Source organism: Puma concolor, chromosome E3 (genome assembly GCF_028749965.1).
Source record: "Puma concolor isolate L17-30 chromosome E3, mPumCon1.1.hap2, whole genome shotgun sequence".
Taxonomy (NCBI): domain Eukaryota; kingdom Metazoa; phylum Chordata; class Mammalia; order Carnivora; family Felidae; genus Puma; species Puma concolor.
In genome coordinates, this window is record NC_141682.1 from 16806920 (window position 1) to 16824424 (window position 17505).

General features: G+C 35.8%; 1 protein-coding gene across 1 annotated transcript in view; it reads left to right on the forward strand.

Annotated features, from left to right (window-relative positions):
* The first annotated feature begins 672 nt into the window (after positions 1-672).
* Positions 673-17505, forward strand: part of SEPTIN14 (septin 14) — an 83203-nt gene continuing 66370 nt past the window's right edge. Inside the window, exons 1-2 of the mRNA XM_025923397.2 lie at positions 673-787; positions 1618-1813. Coding sequence (XP_025779182.1) covers positions 697-787; positions 1618-1813 — 287 coding nt within the window. The 5' untranslated portion in view covers positions 673-696. The remainder of the gene's footprint in view (positions 788-1617; positions 1814-17505) is intronic.

Sequence of the window (17505 nt, forward strand, 5' to 3'; positions counted from 1 at the left end):
ATGGGATCTGCCCCTGGGTTGTTTGCCTGCCTTATATCCAGGAGCAGAAAAATGCCCTTGGGGCTCTCTCCCAGACAAGCCAGCTCACCTTTAAAACTCCAGGCTTTAAGCACCATTGGTTGCAAGAACTCATGAAATTCAGCCCCTCTAGTTTTCCAAACCAATGACTTATGTAAAATATTCTCCTTGGGTGTTCCCCTCTGTGCTCCTCTCTTTCTCACCCTTCTCTCTGATGCTGGCTCCCTCCTTTCTGAAGCACCCATAATCTTTTTCTCCCCTATACCACTTCTCTGCACTTCATACTTTCTTTGATGTGGCCTCTTCTCTCCCTTCGTTGTGGAGTTTGATCTGTCTGTCTTCAGATTGATTTCTGGAGTATTTAGGATGATTTTATAGTTATCTATTTGTGTTCAAGAGACAAGATGAGGCTAGGGTCCTCCTACTTTGCTGCCATCTTCCTCTCCCTCCTCCAGATTTACTATTTTTAAAATTGAAAGCAAAAACTATGTGTCTGGACAAGACTTACTTGTTCACAAATTTACTTAATTCAAATCTTGTCTGAGTTATGATAATCAAATGATAATTCTAATTTCTTAAACCTATTATTAAAATTATTTTTTCAAATGATATTACTAATTTTAATTGTTTTATTTTTGTGTTTTTAAGCAAAGAGGAGATAGTGTCCGTTGCTTAACAATGCTTGGTCATTTTGGTTTTGAATGTTTGCCTCATCAGTTGGTAAACCAATCTATTCAACAAGGATTTTCTTTTAATATTCTCTGTGTGGGTAAGTGCCTGATTCCTCATCTGAATTAGTACTTAATTTTCTCAAATGCTTACTTCAACTTATCTAAAGTAGTGTAACACTGGTGCTGCTAATTCAAGACCATGTCCTTCTATCTGTATTTGTTCCCATCATGTTAGTCACATTACTTAGACTTTTTATACAAATAAATTTTTATTTGTTTTTGAGAGAGAGAGAGACAGAGTGAGGGGGGGACAGAGAGAAATGGAGAGAGAGAATCTCAAGCAGGCTCCACACTGTCAGTACAGAGGCCAATGTGGGGCTAGAATCCATGAATCATGAGATCATGACCTGAGCTGAAACCAAAAGTTGGACGCTTAAGTGACTGAGCCACCCAGGTGCCCCTAGACTTTTATTTTCTTTGGATGTTTCAGTGCTCTTCAAAATCTGATATGTTTTCGTGTATATTTTTTCTATATTATATTAATGACTGAGAGAGTCAAGAGAAACATGTATACCTCATTTTTATTCACAAGATTTTTAAAATGCATTTTATTTATTTATTTATTTTTGAAAGAGAGAGAGAGAGTGCACACACATAAGCAGGGGAAGGGGCAGAGAGAGAAGGAGACAGAATCTGAAGCAAGCTACAGGTTCTGAGCTGTCAGCATATATTCCAGTGTGGGGTTTGAACCCATGAACTGTGAGATCATGACCTGAACTGAAGTTGGACACTCAACCAACTGAGCCATTCAGGAGCCCCTAAACATGTATACTTTAAAGGACATTATAGTCATTGATGTATTTGGGTTAAGCGTTACTTCTTCTTAGCCATTTTATGTCCCTAGATAATGTATCTATGTTTATTACAGGGGAAACTGGAATTGGAAAATCAACACTCATCGACACATTATTCAATACTAATTTGAAAGACAAGAAATCCTCACATTTTTACTCAAATGTTGGACTTAAAATTCAGACATATGAACTTCAGGAAAGTAATGTTCAATTGAAATTAACTGTTGTGAAAACAGTGGGATACGGTGATCAAATAAACAAAGAAGCCAGGTTAGTGTTTTCTTATTTTAATTACAAAAGATTTTATTCTTTCAAGGAATTTACCTTCTTTACTGACATTTCCTCTGGCTATATCACTCCCATCTGCCTCCACCTTTATATAGCCTTCTCTGCTCTCCTTATGTCTCTTTTAAGGACATTTGTTGTTTGAACTAAGATGTATCCAGAAAATCCAGGATGATCTTGTTTATACAAGCACTCTTTTTTTTCCCAATAAGATTAAATTTACTGGTTTTATAGATTAGGATGCAGACATATCCATCTGATTCTCACCATTGAATCCTTTATATAAGGGTATATCCTTATATATCTATATCAATATTGATATAGATATCCTATATATAAGGTTGATTCCTATAAATTTTTCAAATAGATTTTCCCCATTTATTTACTTGTTGGCTATTCTCATTTTTAAAATCACTTACCCAAGTTATAAGTAAATTTATTTCTGTAAAAATTTAAACGATCCAGATGAAATGAAAACCCACTTAGCCAAATGTAAGTACTTAGAGCCTTTTCTTTTTCCAAAAATAGCCACTATTGTAAGTTTAGTAAGTGTACTCTCAGACCTTATGTTGAATTTTTATAATAATTAATATACATTTGAAATAATACAGAACAAGTTTCCTTAAACTATATTATATATAATATAAAAATGCATAAAACATTTATGAACAGGTTAATAGATAATTCTGAAACAAACATCCTATGTAATCACTTTTCTATTCAAATTGTGGTCTGATTCCCATGGGCCTTAGACATTTCCCTTTCTTGTAAAAATTTTTTTAACGTTTATTTATTTTTGACAGAGAGAGATAGAGAGAGAGACAGCATGAGCGGGGGAGGAGCAGAGAGAGAGGGACACACAGAATCTGAAGCAGGCTCCAGGCTCTGAGCTGTCAGCACAGAGCCCAATGCAGGGCTCAAACTCACAGACCATGAGATCATGACCTGAGCTGAAGTCGGACACTCAACCGACTGAGCCATCCAGGTGCCCCAAGACATTTCCTTTTCTTGATCACAACCCCTCACCAAACTCATAGAAGAAGAGTGTAAAATGTTTGCCAATGGTTGGGGAGAAGGAGGAATTAAGAGTTCTTGTTCAATGGATAACGTTTTAATCATGCAAGATGAGATCTGCTGTACAACAGAAGATTTAACAGTATATGTAACAGTACTTTATATTACATTCAAAAACTTGTTATGAGAGTAGATATCCATTAAGCGATCTTACTGCAATTAAAAAAAAAGCTATAGGAATGCCACAGGAGTTTTACTTAGAGGGAAATTAAAAAAAATTTTTAATGTTTATTTTTGAGAGAGTGAGTGAGTGAGTGGGGGAAGGGCAGAGAGAGAGGAAGACACAGAAACTGAAGCAGGCTCCAGGCTCTGAGCTGTCAGCACAGAGCCCGATGTGGGGCTCGAACCCACGAACCATGAGATCATGACCTGAGCCAAAGTTGGATGCTCAACCGACTAAGCCACCTAGGGAAATTAATAGCATAAGATACGTATGTTAGAAAAAACGACAATCTCAAGTATTATAAATTTCAATGTTAAGAAACTAGCCAAATAAGAACAAATTTACCCTAAAGCAATAAAAAGAAAGGAAAAATCATACTACAGCAGAAATTGATGAAAACAGAAAAAATGTCAGAAAATCAATAAGTTGAAAACCTTTAACTAGACTGAGCAAGAAAAATAAATGAGAAGCCAAATACCACCAACATCAGGAATAAGAAAGAAGACATTATTACAGATTTTACAAATATTAAAAAGATAAGAATACAACAAACAATTCAATGCCCATAAAGTCAACAATTTAGAGGTTAGCCATGGGCTTTTCATATATAGCTTTTATTGTATTGACATAAATTCTTTTATACATAGTTTCAAGAGTTTTGCTATTTTTTTAAATGATGAAAAAGTGTTAAATTACATCAAGTATCTGTTCTGCAACTATTGAAATAGTTATGTAATTTTTCTTTTTCAATCAATGTGGTGTTTATAAATCAACTTACTAATATTGAATAATCCTTGCATTCTGAGGATAAATCCCACCTACTCATTGTGTATGATCCTTTTAATTTGCTGTTGAATTCACGTTGCTAAGTATTTTGTTGAAGATTTTGCATCTGTGTTTATTAGGGATATTTATCTGTAATTTTTTTTTTATATCAGGATAATTCTGGCCTTCAAAAGAGTTGGAAATTTTCCCTTTTCTTTAATCCTTTTGGAAGATTTTAAGTATTGGTGTCAATTCTTCTTTAAGTGTTTATTAGAATTCAATATTTAAGCCTGAGTTTTCTGTGTTGGTAAATTTTTGATTACTTATTTAACCTCTTTATTTGTACAAGAATACCTGATTTTACTAGACTTACTTTACTGTGCTTGTCAGATATTTTTCTTTTTATGTATTTTTTTTACAAATTGAAAGTTTATTGCAGCTCTGTGTAAAATAAGTCTATCAGCCTGGCTTTTCCAAGAGCATTTGATGACTTTGTGTCTCTGTGTCACATTTGGTAACTTTGCAATATTTAAAAATTTTTCATGATTATATATTGTTATGATCAGAGATCTCTGATGTTACTTTGTAATTGTTTTGGGGCACTATGAGCTGTGTCCACAAAAGACAGGAAATTTAATTTGTAGATGTTGGGTTTTTAAGTTTTTATTTTAATTCTAGTTAGTTAACGTACAGTATTATATTAGTTTGAGGTGTACAATATTATGATTCCACACTTCCAAACAATACCCAGTTTTTTTCCTTTTGTTTTGTTTCTTAAATTCCACATATGAGTGAAATCATATGGTATTTGTCTTTCTCTGTCTTATTTCACTTAGCATTATACTCCCTAGCTCCCTCTATCTTATCGAAAATGGCAAGATTTCATTATTTTTATGCTGAATAATATTCCATATATAATATTCCATATATAATACATAATATTCCATATATAATATATAATAAATATATAATATATTCCATACATTATATGGAATTACATATATATTTTTTATTCAGCATAAAAATATATGAATGCATATATGAATAATATATATATATTATATATGCCTCTTCTTTATCCATCGATCTATGGACACTTGGGCTACTTCCATATCTTGGCTATTGTAAACAATGCTGCTATAATTATAGGGGTACATATAGCTCCTTGAATTAGTGTTTTTGTATTCTTTGCTTAAATACCCAGTAGTGCAAATGCTGGATCTTAGGCTAGTTCTATTTTTAACTTTTTGACAAACAAAACTTCATATTGTTTTCCAGAGTGGCTGCCTCAGTTTTCATTTGCACCAACAGTGCATGAGTGTTCTTTTACTCTACATCTTTGCCAACACCTGTTGTTTCTTGTGTTGTTAATTTTAGCCTTTCTGACAGGTGTGAGGTGATACCGCATTGTAGGTTTGATTTGCATTTCCCTGATGGTAAGTGATGATGAACATCTTTTCATGTGTCTGTTGACCATCTGGATGTCTTCTTTGAAGAAATGTCTATGTCTTCTTCCCATTTTTAATTTTTAAAAAATGTTTATTTAGTTTTGAAAGAGAGAGAGAGACAGAGTGTGAGCAGGTGAGGGCCAGAGAGAGAGAGGGAGACACAGAATCCAAAGTAGGCTCCAGGCTCTGACCTGTCAGAACAGAGCCTGATGCAAGGCTCGAACCTACAAACTGTGAGATCATGACCTGAGCTGAAGTCAGATGCTTCACCTACTGAGCCACCCAGGTGCCCCACCCCTTCTACCCATTTTAAAATTAGATTATTTGTTTTTTGGATGTTGCATTTTATAAGTTCTTTATACACTTTGGATACTAACCCTTTATCACATATGTAATTTGCAACTATCTTCTCCCATTCCACAGGTTGCCTTTTAGTTTTGTTGCCTGTTTCCTTTGGTGGGCAGAAGCTTTTTATTCTCATGTAGTTGCAATGGTTTATTTTTTATTTTGTTTCCCTTGCCTCAGGGGACTTACTGAAAAAAAGGTTGCTACAGCTGATGTCAAAGAGGTTACTTCCTGTGTTCACTTCTATGATTTTTATTGCTTTAGGACTCAAATTTAGGTCTTTAATCCATTTTAAATTTGTTTTTATGTATGGTGTAAGAAATGTCCAGTTTCTTTCTCTTTCGTGTAGCTGAGCCGTTTTCCCAATACCATTTGTTGAAAGGACTGTCCTTTTCCCATCAGATATTCTTTCCTGCTTTGTCAAAGATTAATTGACTATATAGATGTGGGTTTATTACTGGGTTTTCTATTCTGTTCTATTGATCTACATATCAATATTTGTACCAGTACCATATTGTTTTGATTACTACAGCTTTGTAATATAACTTGAAATGTGGAGTTGTGATGCCTCCAGCTTTTCTTTCTCTTTTTATGTTTATTTATTTATTTTGAGAGAGAGAGTGAGTGAGTGAGAGAGAGAGCACGTATACAGAAGTGGGTGAGGGGCAGAGAGAGAGGGAGAGAGAGACTCCCAAGTAGGCTCTGTGCTGTCAGCTCACAGCCTGATGCAGGGCTCAATCCCATGACCATGAGATCATGACCTGATCTGAACTCAAGAGTGAGATGCTTCACTGACTGAGCCACCCAAGTGCCCCTGTTTTTCTTTTTCAAGATTGCTTTGGGAATTTGGGGTCTTTTATGGTTCCATATAAAATTTAGAATTGTTTGTTTTAGTTCTGTGAAAAATGCTGTTGGTATTTTTTTTAGGGATTTAGTTAAATGTGTAACTTGCTTTGGGTAGTATAGACATTTAGCAATATTTGTTCTTTTGATCCATGAGCATGGTATATCTTTCCATTTCTTGGTGTCATCTTCAATTTCTTTCATCAGTGTTTAAATAGTTTTCAGAATACAGGTCTTTCACCTCTTTGTTTAGGTCTCTTACTAGCTATCTTATTGTGTTTGGTGCAATTGTACATGGGATTGAGTCCTTAGTTTCTCTTTCTGTTCTGTAATGATAGCTTCATTAGGGCTATCTAGAAATGTAACAGATTTATGTATTGACCTTGTATTCTGCAACTTTACTAAATTCATTTATCAGTTTGTGCAGTTTTTTAATGGAGTCTTATGAGTTTTCTATATACCGTCATGTTATCTTCAAATACTGAAAGTTTTACTTCTTCCTAATTTGTATGCCTTTTATTTCTTTTTGTTGTCTAATTGCTATGGTTAAGACTTCTAGTACTATGTTGAAAAAAGTTTGGGGATGGACATCTTTGTATTTTTCCTGTCCTTAGAGGATAACCTCTCCATTTTTAAATATCACCTTTGATATTCACTGTGGGTTTTCCATATAAGGCCTTTACTATGTTGAGGTAAGCTTCCTCCAAACCTGCTTTGTTGAGGGTTTTTATCGTGAATGGATGTTGTACTTTGTCAGATGGTTTTTCTTTGTCTATTGAAATGATCATACGGTTCTTATCCTTTGTCCTATTTATGTGATGTATCACATTCATTGATTTGTGAATATTGGATCACCCTTGCAACCCAGGTATAAATCCCACTTGATCATGGTGAATGATTTTTTAATGTATTGTTGAATTCTTTCTGCTAGTATTTTGTTTAGAATTTTTGTAGCCTTATTCATCAGGGATATTTCCCTGTAGTTCTCTCTTTTTAAAAAAAAAAAAAAAAGGGAAAACAACTTTTTTATTGAAGCATAGTTGAAACACAATGTTACATTAGTGTCAGGTGCACAACATAGTGATTTGACAAGCTTATACATTATGCTAGAGAAAAATAACTTTTGGGGTAAAAGAGAATCCCCATAAGACTAATAGATTTTTCAGCACAAAATTTGCAGGTCAGAGGAAAGTGGAATGACATATTCAAAATACTGAAAAAAACTCCTAACCAAGAATATATTCAGAATTGAAGGAGAGAGAAACAGTTTTCCAGGCAAGAAAAGCTGGAGTTTATCAGCACTAAACCAGCCTTACAGGAAGTATTAATGGGATTTTTGTTTTAAGTTGAAAAGAAAGGGTGTTAACTAACAACAAGAAAACATGTGAAAGAATAAATCTCACTAGAAAGATGAATATATAGTAAATGTAGTAGATTATTCACTTTTTAACATTTATTTTATTGTTTAAATAAATTAATTAATTTTTAAATTTACATCCAAGTTAGTTAGCATATAGTAAAATAATAATTTCAGAAGTAGATTCCTTAATGCTCCTTACCCATTTAGCCCATCCCCCCCTCACACAACCCCTCCAGAAACCCCCTATTTTGGCCCCTCCCTGTTTTTATATTATTTTTGCTTCCCTTCCCTTATGTTCATCTGTTTTGTGTCTCAAATTCCTTATATGAGGGAAGTCATATGATATTTGTCTTTCTCTGACTAATTTCACTTAGCATAATATCCTCTAATTCCATCCATGTAGTTGCAAATGGCAAGGTTTCATTCTTTTTGATTGCCAAGTAATACTCCATTGTCTGTGTGTGTGTGTGTGTGTGTGTGTGTGTGTATGTATATATATATGTGTGTGTGTGTATCTATCTATCTATCTATCTATCTATCTATTTATCTATCTATCTTCTTTATCCATTCATCCGTCCATGGACATTTGAGCTCTTTCCATACTTTGGCTATTGTCGATGGTGCTGCTATAAACATTGGGGTGCATATGCCCCTTCAAAACATCACATCTGTATCCTTGGATAAATACCTAGTAGTGCAATTGCTTGGTCATAGGGTAGTTCTATTTTTAACTATTTGAGGAACCTCCATACTGTTTTCCTGAGTGGCTGCACCAGCTTGCATTCTCACCAGCAATGCAAAAGAGATCCTCTTTCTCTGCATCCTCGCCAACATCTGTTTTTGCCTGAGTTGTTAATGTTAGCCATTCTGACAGGTATGAGGTGGTATCTCATTGTGGTTTTGATTTGTATTTCTCTGATAATGAGTGATGTTGAGCATCTTTTCATGTGTTAGCTGGCCATCTGGATGTCTTCTTTGGAGAAGTGTCTATTTATGTCTTTTATCCATTTCTTCTCTTCTTCTATTTGAATTTTTTGAGTGCTGAGTTTGTAAGTTCTTTATAGATTTTGGATACTAACCCTTTACCTGATATGTCATTTGATAATATCTTCTCCCGTTCTGTTGGTTGTGTTTTAGGTTTGCTGATGGTTTCCTTTGCTGTGCAAAAGCTTTTTATTTTGATGAGGTCCCAGTAGTTCAGTTTTTCTTTTCTTTCCCTAACCTCTGGAGACATGCTGAGTAAGAAGTTGCTGTGACCAAGGTTAAAGAGGTTTTTGCCTGCTTTTCCCTCGAGGATTTTGATGGCTTTCTGTCTTACGTTTATCTTTCATCCATTTTGAATTTATTTTTGTGTAGGATGTAAGAAAGTGTCCAGATTTATTTTTCTGTATGTTGCTGTCCAGTTTACCCAGCACCACTTGCTGAAGAGACTGTCTTTATCCCAATGGACATTGTATCCTGCTTTGTCAAAGATTAGTTGGCCATACGTTTGTGGGTCCATTTCTGGGTTCTCTATTCTGTTCCATTGATCTGAGTGTCTGTTCTTGTATCAGTACCATACTGTCTTGACGATTACAGCTTTGTAATACATCTTCAAGTCCTGGAGTGTGATGCCTCCAGCTTCGGTTTTATTTTTCAAGATTGCTTTGGCTATCCAGGGTCTTTTCTGGTTCCATACAAATTTTAGGATTGTTTGCTCTAACTCTGTGAAGAATGCTGGTGTTATTTTGATAGATATTGCATTGACTATGTAGATTGCTTTGGGTAGTATCAACATTTTAACAACGTTTATTCTCCCTATCCAGGAGCATGGAATCTTTTTCCATTTTTTTGTGTCTTCTTCAATTTCTTTCATAAGCTTTCTATAGTTTTCAGTACATAGATTTTTCATCTCTTTGGTTAGGTTTATTCCTAGGTATTTTATGGTTTTGGTGCAATTGTTAATGGGATAGATTCCTTGATTTCTCTTTCTGTTGCTTCATTGTTGGTGTATAGGAATGCAACCGATTTCTGTGCATTGATTTTATATCCTGCAATTTTGCTGAATTCATGGATCAGTTCAAGCAGTTTTTGGTGGAATCTTTTGGGTTTTCCATATAGAGTAGTATGTCATCTGTTAAGAGTGAAAATTTGGCTTCCTCCTGGCTGATCTGGATGCCTTTAATTCCTTTGTGTTGTCTGATTGCTGAGACTAAGACTTCCAATATTATGTTGAATAACAGTGGTAAGAGTGGACATCCCTGTCTTGTTCCTGACCTTAGGGGAAAGCTGTCAGTTTTTCCCCATTAGGATGACATTAGCCATGGATCTTTCATATATGGCTTTTATGATCTTGAGGTATGATACTTCTATCCCTATTTTCTTGAGGGTTTTTTATCAAGAAAGAACACTATATTTTGTCAAATGCTTTATCTGGATATATTGAAAGGATCATGTGCTTCTTGTCCTTTTTTTTGAATTGATGTGATGTATCATATTTATTGTTTTGTGGATATTGAACCAGCCCTGCATCCCATGTATAAACCCCACTTGGTCGTGGTGAATAATTCTTTTAATGTATTGTTGGATCCGGTTGGCTAGTATCTTGTTGAGGATTTTTACATCCATGTTCATCAGGGAAATTGGTCTGTAGTTGTCCTTTTAATGGGGGCTCTGTCTGGTTTTGGAATGAATGTAATTCTGGCTTCATAGAATGAGTTTGGAAGATTTCCTTTCATTTCTATTTTTTGGAACAGCTTCAAAAGAATGGGTGTTAATTCTTTAAATGTTTTGTAGAATTCCCCTGGAAAGCCATTCTGTCCTGGACTCTTCTTTGTTGGGAGATTTTTGAATATTATTTTGATTTCTTTGCTGGTTATGGGTCTGTTCAAATTTTCTATTTCTTCCTGTTTTAGTTTTGGTAGGAATTTGTCCATTTCTTCCAGATCGCCCACTTTATTGGTGTATAATTGCTGATAATATTATCTTATTATTGTTTGTATTTCTGCAGAGTTGGTTGTGATCTCTTTCATTCTTGATTTTATTTATTTGGGTCTTTTCCTTCTCATTTTTTTGGGGTCGAACTGGCTCGGGGGTTATCAGTTGTGTTAATTCTTTCAAAGAACCAGCTCCTGGTTTTATTTATCTGTTCTATTGTTGTTGTTTTTTTTAGTTTGTTTCTTTGTTTGGTTTTGATAGCATTGATTTATGTTCTAATCTTTTTTTTCTTGTCTTCTGCTGATTTTAGGTTTTATTTGGTGTTCTTCTTCCAGCTCTTCTGGTGTAAGTTTAGGTTATGTATCTGAGACCTTTCTTCCTTCTTTAGGAAGGCCTGGATTGCTATATACTTCCCTCTTATGACAGCCTTTACTACATCCCAGAGGTTTGAGGCTGTGGTGTTATCATTTTCATTGGCTTCCATGTACTTTTTAATTCCCTCTTTGACTTCTTGGTTAGCCCATTCATTCTTTAGTAGGATGTTCTTTAGTGTCCAAGTATTTGTTATCTTTCCAAATTTTTTCCTGTGGGTGATTTCAAGTTTCATAGCATTGTGGTCTGAAAATGTGCACGGTATGATCTTGATCTCTTTGTACTTGTTGAGGGCTGCTTTGTCTCCCAGTATGTGACCTATTCTGGAGAATGTTCCATGTGCACTGGAGAATAATTTGTATTTCACTGCTGTAGGATGAAATGTTCTGTATATATCTGTTAAGTCCATCTGGTTCAGTGTGTCATTCAAAGCCAAACAATGTCATTCATTGTTTTCTTGTTGATTTTCTGTTTAGATGATGTCCATTGCTATAAGTGTGGTGTGAAGTCCCCTACAATTATGGTATTATTATCAATGAGTTTCTTTATGTTTGTGAATAATTGATTTATATATTTGGATGCTTTCACATTTGGAGCATAAATGTTTACAATTGATAGGTCTTCTTGGTGAATAGACCCATTAATTATGATATAATGCCTTTCTTCATCTCATGTTACAGTCTTTTTTTTTAAACGTTTATTTATTTTTGAGACAGAGAGAGACAGAGCATGAACGGGGGAGGGGAAGAGAGAGAGGGAGACACAGAATCTGAAACAGGCTCCAGGCTCTGAGCCATCAGCCCAGAGCCCGACGCGGGGCTCAAACTCATGGACCGTGAGATCGTGACCTGAGCTGAAGGCGGACGCTTAACCGACTGAGCCACCCAGGCGCCCCTCATGTTACAGTCTTTATTTTAAAATCTAGATTGCCTGATATAAGTATGGCCACTCCAGATTTCTTTTGTTGACCATTAGCATGATAGATGGTTCTCCATCCCCTTATTTTCAATCTGAAGTTGTTTTTAGGTCTAATGTGGGTATCTTGTAAACAGCATATAGATGGATATTGTTTTCTTATCCATTCTGTTACCCTATGTCTTTTGATTGGAGCATTGAGTCCATTGACATTTAGAGTGAGTACTGAAAGATATGAATTTATACCATTATGTTGCCTGTAGAGTTGATGTTCCTGGTGGTATTCTCTGGTCCTTTCTAGTATTTGCTGCTTTTGGTAATTTTTTTTTCATTTTTTTCTCCCCTCAGAGAGTCCCCCTTAAAATTTCTGGCCAGGCTGGTTTAATGGTCACAAACTCCTTTAATTTTTGTTTGTCTGGGAAAATTTTTATCTCTCCTTCTATTTTAAATGACAGCCTTGCTGGATAAAGAATTCTTGGCTGCATGTTTTTCTGATTCAGCACATTGAATATATCCTGCCACTCCTTTCTGGCCTGCCAAGTTTCTGTGGATAGGTCTGCTGCAAACCTGATCTGTCTTCCCTTGTAGGTTAAGGACTTTTTTTCCCTTGCTGCTTTCATGATTCTTTCCTTGCCTGAGTATTTTGTGAATTTGACTATGACATGCCTTGTTGATGGTCAGTTTTTGTTGAATCTAATGGGAATTCTCTGTGCTTCCTGGATTTTCATGTGTATGTCTTTCCCCAAGTTAAAAAGTTTTCTGCTATGATTTGCTCATGTAAACCTTCTACCCCTATTTCTCTCTCTTCATCTTCTGGAGCCCTTATGAGTCTGATGTTATTCATTTTTAATGAGTCACTGAGTTCTCTAATTCTTATTTCGTTCTCATTTGCATTAGTCTCCCTCTTTTTTTCTGTTTCAGTATTCTCCAGAAGTTTGTCCTCTGTATTGCTGATTCGCTCCTTTGTTTCATCCATCCTTGCCACTGTGGTGTCCATTCGAGATTACAGCTCAGTTATAGCAGTATAATTTTATTTTCATCCTGACTAGATTTTACTTCTTTTTTTTCCACAGAAAGGGATTCTAGTCTGTTTTCAACCCCAGATAGTATTCTTATTATCGTGATTCTAAACTTTGTTTCAGACATCGTGCTTGTATGTGTGTTGATGAAGTCCCTGGCTGTCATTTATTCCTGTTCTTTCTTTTGGGGTAAATTTCTTCCTTTCATCGTTTTGAAGGAAAAAGGAATTAATAAATTAAAAAAATTAAAATTAAAATTAAGAAATTAAAAACAACACAAAGAAATCAAATAAAGGATGATAGATCCTAGGTATGTTTTGGTCTTGTTGAAAAATACTTGATAAATCAGAGAAAAAAGGGGGAAAAAAAGAAAAGAAAAAAGAGGACAAAAAAGGAAATAGGTTGAAATTTTGAAAAATGCATGCAATAAAATAAATAAAATGAAATGATGGAAGTAAATAGAATTTTAAAAATTTACAAAAAGGTAAAAAATATAGTAGGAACAAATTAAAAATCTTTTTTAAAATATGGAAAATAAAAATAGTGTCTTTCTATATACAAGAATAAGAAAGAAAAGAAAAAGAAAAAGAAATTGAATAGATGGACCAATGAACAGAATCAAGTACAATTGAAATTACATCCGGTTTCCCCTAGAGGTCAAACTATGAAGCACTTTATAGTCTGTAAACTAAGCAGGTGGAGAGACTTCTGTTCCTCAAGAGGACAGTTGGCCCAATTGTTCAGGGCTTAATGTAATGGCTCCATTCTCCACTAGATGGCGTTGCTTAGCTTACTGGGGTGGATTGTTGTGGCACTTGTGGGTGTGTATGTGAATATGCCAGAGGGTGAAAATGGAGTCACCCAGCTACCCAGTGTCTCTTATCAGAACTCTGTGCTCTCCCCAACCTGCAATCAAGCACATCTCCTTTGTCTCTGGCTTCCATCCACCACCTGCTTCTACACTGTCTGTGACAAAGCCATCAGGCTGCCAGGTGGCACCTCCATCCTGAGTTTTATCTCAATGGGTCTGTTTCCCAACCCCTCATATCTGAGGGACTGCAGCTTTGACTCACTCCCACCCTCTGGGGGAGGGTCTTGCTGAGCAATGGCCAGGTGCTGGTCTGTCCCCAGGAATGTTCATGAGACTGTGCCACTGCCTCTGCCCAGCAACTGTGGCCAGGTGCCAGCCCGCCCCAGAATAAGTTCATGTGATCATATAGCAACAGTGTTTCAAGGATTATGGCAAATCACAACACACATCTGGCACCAGACTTCACCCTTAATGTCCTTGCTCCAAAACCAGCAAATGTGGCCATTCTTTGGGTCCACTGGGACCTTTGTCTTTGTGGAGGCCGCACTGCTGCAAATGTCCTCCCAGCAGGGAACTGCCTCTCCCTGTGTGGCCCAAGGACCCCTTGGACCTCTCTTTCTGCTCCTAGGGATTTGTCTTTCCCCCCAGAGCACCACCAGGTATCGACCTGCAGAGTTTCAGCCTCTGGGCTCCCCCTGTTTATAGAGTCTTAATGGAATTTAAACCCTCTATTTTCTCCTTTCTCCCTTTTTTGTTCAGTCCCTTGTGGCTGTTTTCACTCTCCCTTTTTCTCTCCAGCTACTTTCCAGGTGTGCTTTGCCCATACTCTCCTCCTGCCCCCATTTTCATCTCTCCACAAGCAAAAACAGCTCCCTGCTCTCTGCGGCTTTTCTCTCCCCCAGTTCACCTCTCTGCGCCACATACCTGCTGAGTTCTATGGTTCAGGTTGTGCATATTGTGTTAATCCTCAAATCAGTTTTCTAGGTGTGCAAGAGGGTTTAGTGTTGATCTGGCTGCATTTAAGAGATGAGAGACACAAAAAAAAACCTTCCATGCTGTTCTGCTGTCTTGGCCCCTCCCTTGTAGTTTTCTTCTTTAGTGGAGTCTTTATTTGATTTTGGTATCAGGCTAATGCTGGCCTCAGAGAATGAGTTTGGAGGTTTTCCTTTCTATTATATTTTTGGAATAGCTCGAGAAGAATAGGTACTAACTCTTTAAATGTTTGGTAGAATTCTCCTGGGAAGCCATTTGGCCCTGAAGTTTAGTTTGTTGGGAGTTTTCTGATTACTGTTGCAATTTCTTTGCTGGTTATATGTCTGTGCAAATTTTCTATTCTTTCCTGTTTCAGTGGTGGTAGATTATATGTTTCTAGTAATTTATACATTTCTTCCAGGTTGTCCAATTTGTTGGCATATAATGTTTCATAGTATTCTCTGATTATTGTATTTATGTGGTGTTGGTTGTTATTTCTTCCTTTTCATTTGTGATTTTATTTGGGTCCTTTCTCTTTTCTTTATGATAGGTCTGGCTAGGGGGTTATCTATTTTATTAAATTTTTCAATGAACCAGCTCCTGGTTTCATTGATCTGTTTAAAAATTTTTTAGTTTGTATATCATTTATTTTTGTTCTAATCTTTAGTATTTCCCTACTTCTGGCTTTAGGATTCATTTGTTGTCCTTTGGCTAGCTCCTTTAGGTGTAAGGTTTGGTTGTTTATTTGAGATTTTTCTTGCTTCTTAAGGTAGCCTTATATTGCCATATACTTTCCTCTTAGGAAAAGTATACTGCTTTTGCTGCATCCCAAAATTTTGGACCATGGTGTTTTCATTTTCATTTGTTTCCATGTATTTCTTTATTTACTCTTTTATTTCCTATTTCATCCATTCATTATTTAGTAGCATGTTGTTTATCCTCCATGTATTTGGGCTCTTTCCAGATTTTTTTTTGTTGGGTTGACTTCACATTTTATGGTGTTGTGGTCAGAATAGATGCAATGTATGATTTCAATGTTTTTGTATTTGTTGAGGCCCGATTTCTGACCTAATATGTGACCTATTCTGGAGAATGTTCCATGTTCACTTGAAAAGAATGTGTATTCTGATATTATAAAATGGCATGTTCTGAATATATCTGTGAAGTCCATCTGGTCCAGTGTGTCATTCAAAGCCATTGTTTCCTTATTGATTTTCTGTTTACATGATATGTCCATTGGTAAGTGGAGTGTTAAAGTCCGCTATGATTTTGGTATTATTATTGATTAGTTCCTTTATGTTTATTACACATATATATTTGAGTGTTACCATGTCAGGTGCATAAATATTTATAATTGTTATATCTCCTTGTTGGATTATACCTTTTATGATTATATAGTGCCTTTTTTTGTGTCTTGTTACAGTATGTTTTAAAGTCTAGTGTGTCCAATGTAAGTATTACTACTCTGACTTTCTTTTGACATCCATCTGCATGATAAATATTTCTTTCTCCCTTCATTTTCAGTCTGCACGTGACTTTAGCTATAAAATGAATCTCTTGTAGGCAGCATATAGATGAGTCTTTTTTTTTAAAAATATACTCTCACACTCTATGTCTCTTGATTGGAGCATTTAATCCATTTACTTTCCAAGTAATTATTGATAGATAAGTATTTAGTGCCATTTTATTACTTGTCATTATGATCCATTCTTGGCTGCGGATTTTACCCATTCAGCACTCTGAATGTATCATGCCACTCCCTTCTGGCTTGTAAAGTTTCTGCTGAAAAATTTCCTGCTAGTCTTATGGACTTTTTCTTGTTAGTTACTGTTTTCTTTTGTCTTGCTTCTTTAAATTTGTTCTTTATCATTGTATTTTGCCAATTTAATTACAATAGGTTTTGCTTCTGGTCTGGTTTTGTTGATTTTGATGACAGTTCTCCATGCCTCTTTGATCTGGAGAGGTGTATTTTTTTTCCCCACATTAGGGGAGTTTTCAGCTATTATTTCTTCAAATAAATTTTCTGCCTCCCTTTGTCTCTTCTGCTTTTGGGATTCCTATACTGTGGATGTTATTATGTTTGGTGGAGTCACTGAGTTTCCTAAGTCTATTCTCCTTTTGCACAATTCTTTTTCTCTATTTTGTTCAGCTTGGTTACTTTCCATTACTCTATCTTCTAGGTCACTAATTTGTTCCTCTGCTTCTTTCATCCTGCTGTTCATTCCATTAAGCATGTTTCTTATTTAGTTTATTGTGTCATTTATTTCTTTTCTTTGTTCCTTATATCTTTGTTAAGAGTTTTACTCATGTATTGCACTCTTTTCTCAATTCCAGTGAATCTTCATGATCATTACTTTAAATTCTCTATCAGGCATGTTCTTTTTATCTGTCTCACTTTGATTTTGCTGTTGCCTTGTCCTATTCTTTCAGTTGGGTAAATTTATTTGTCTCCTGATTTTGTCTGCCTCTCTGTGTCTGTGTGTGTTAAGAATGTCAGTTATGTCTTCTGCTCTTGAAAGTAGTGACTTTATGAAGAAGAGGTCCCGGAGTGATTTGCTGTGCAGTGTCTCCTATGCACCAGAACCTGGTACTTCAGGAGAATTATCCTTTGTGTGTTGCTTACATCCTGCTTTTGTGTCTGAACCACTCTTCCTTTCAGTTCAGTCATCTGCAC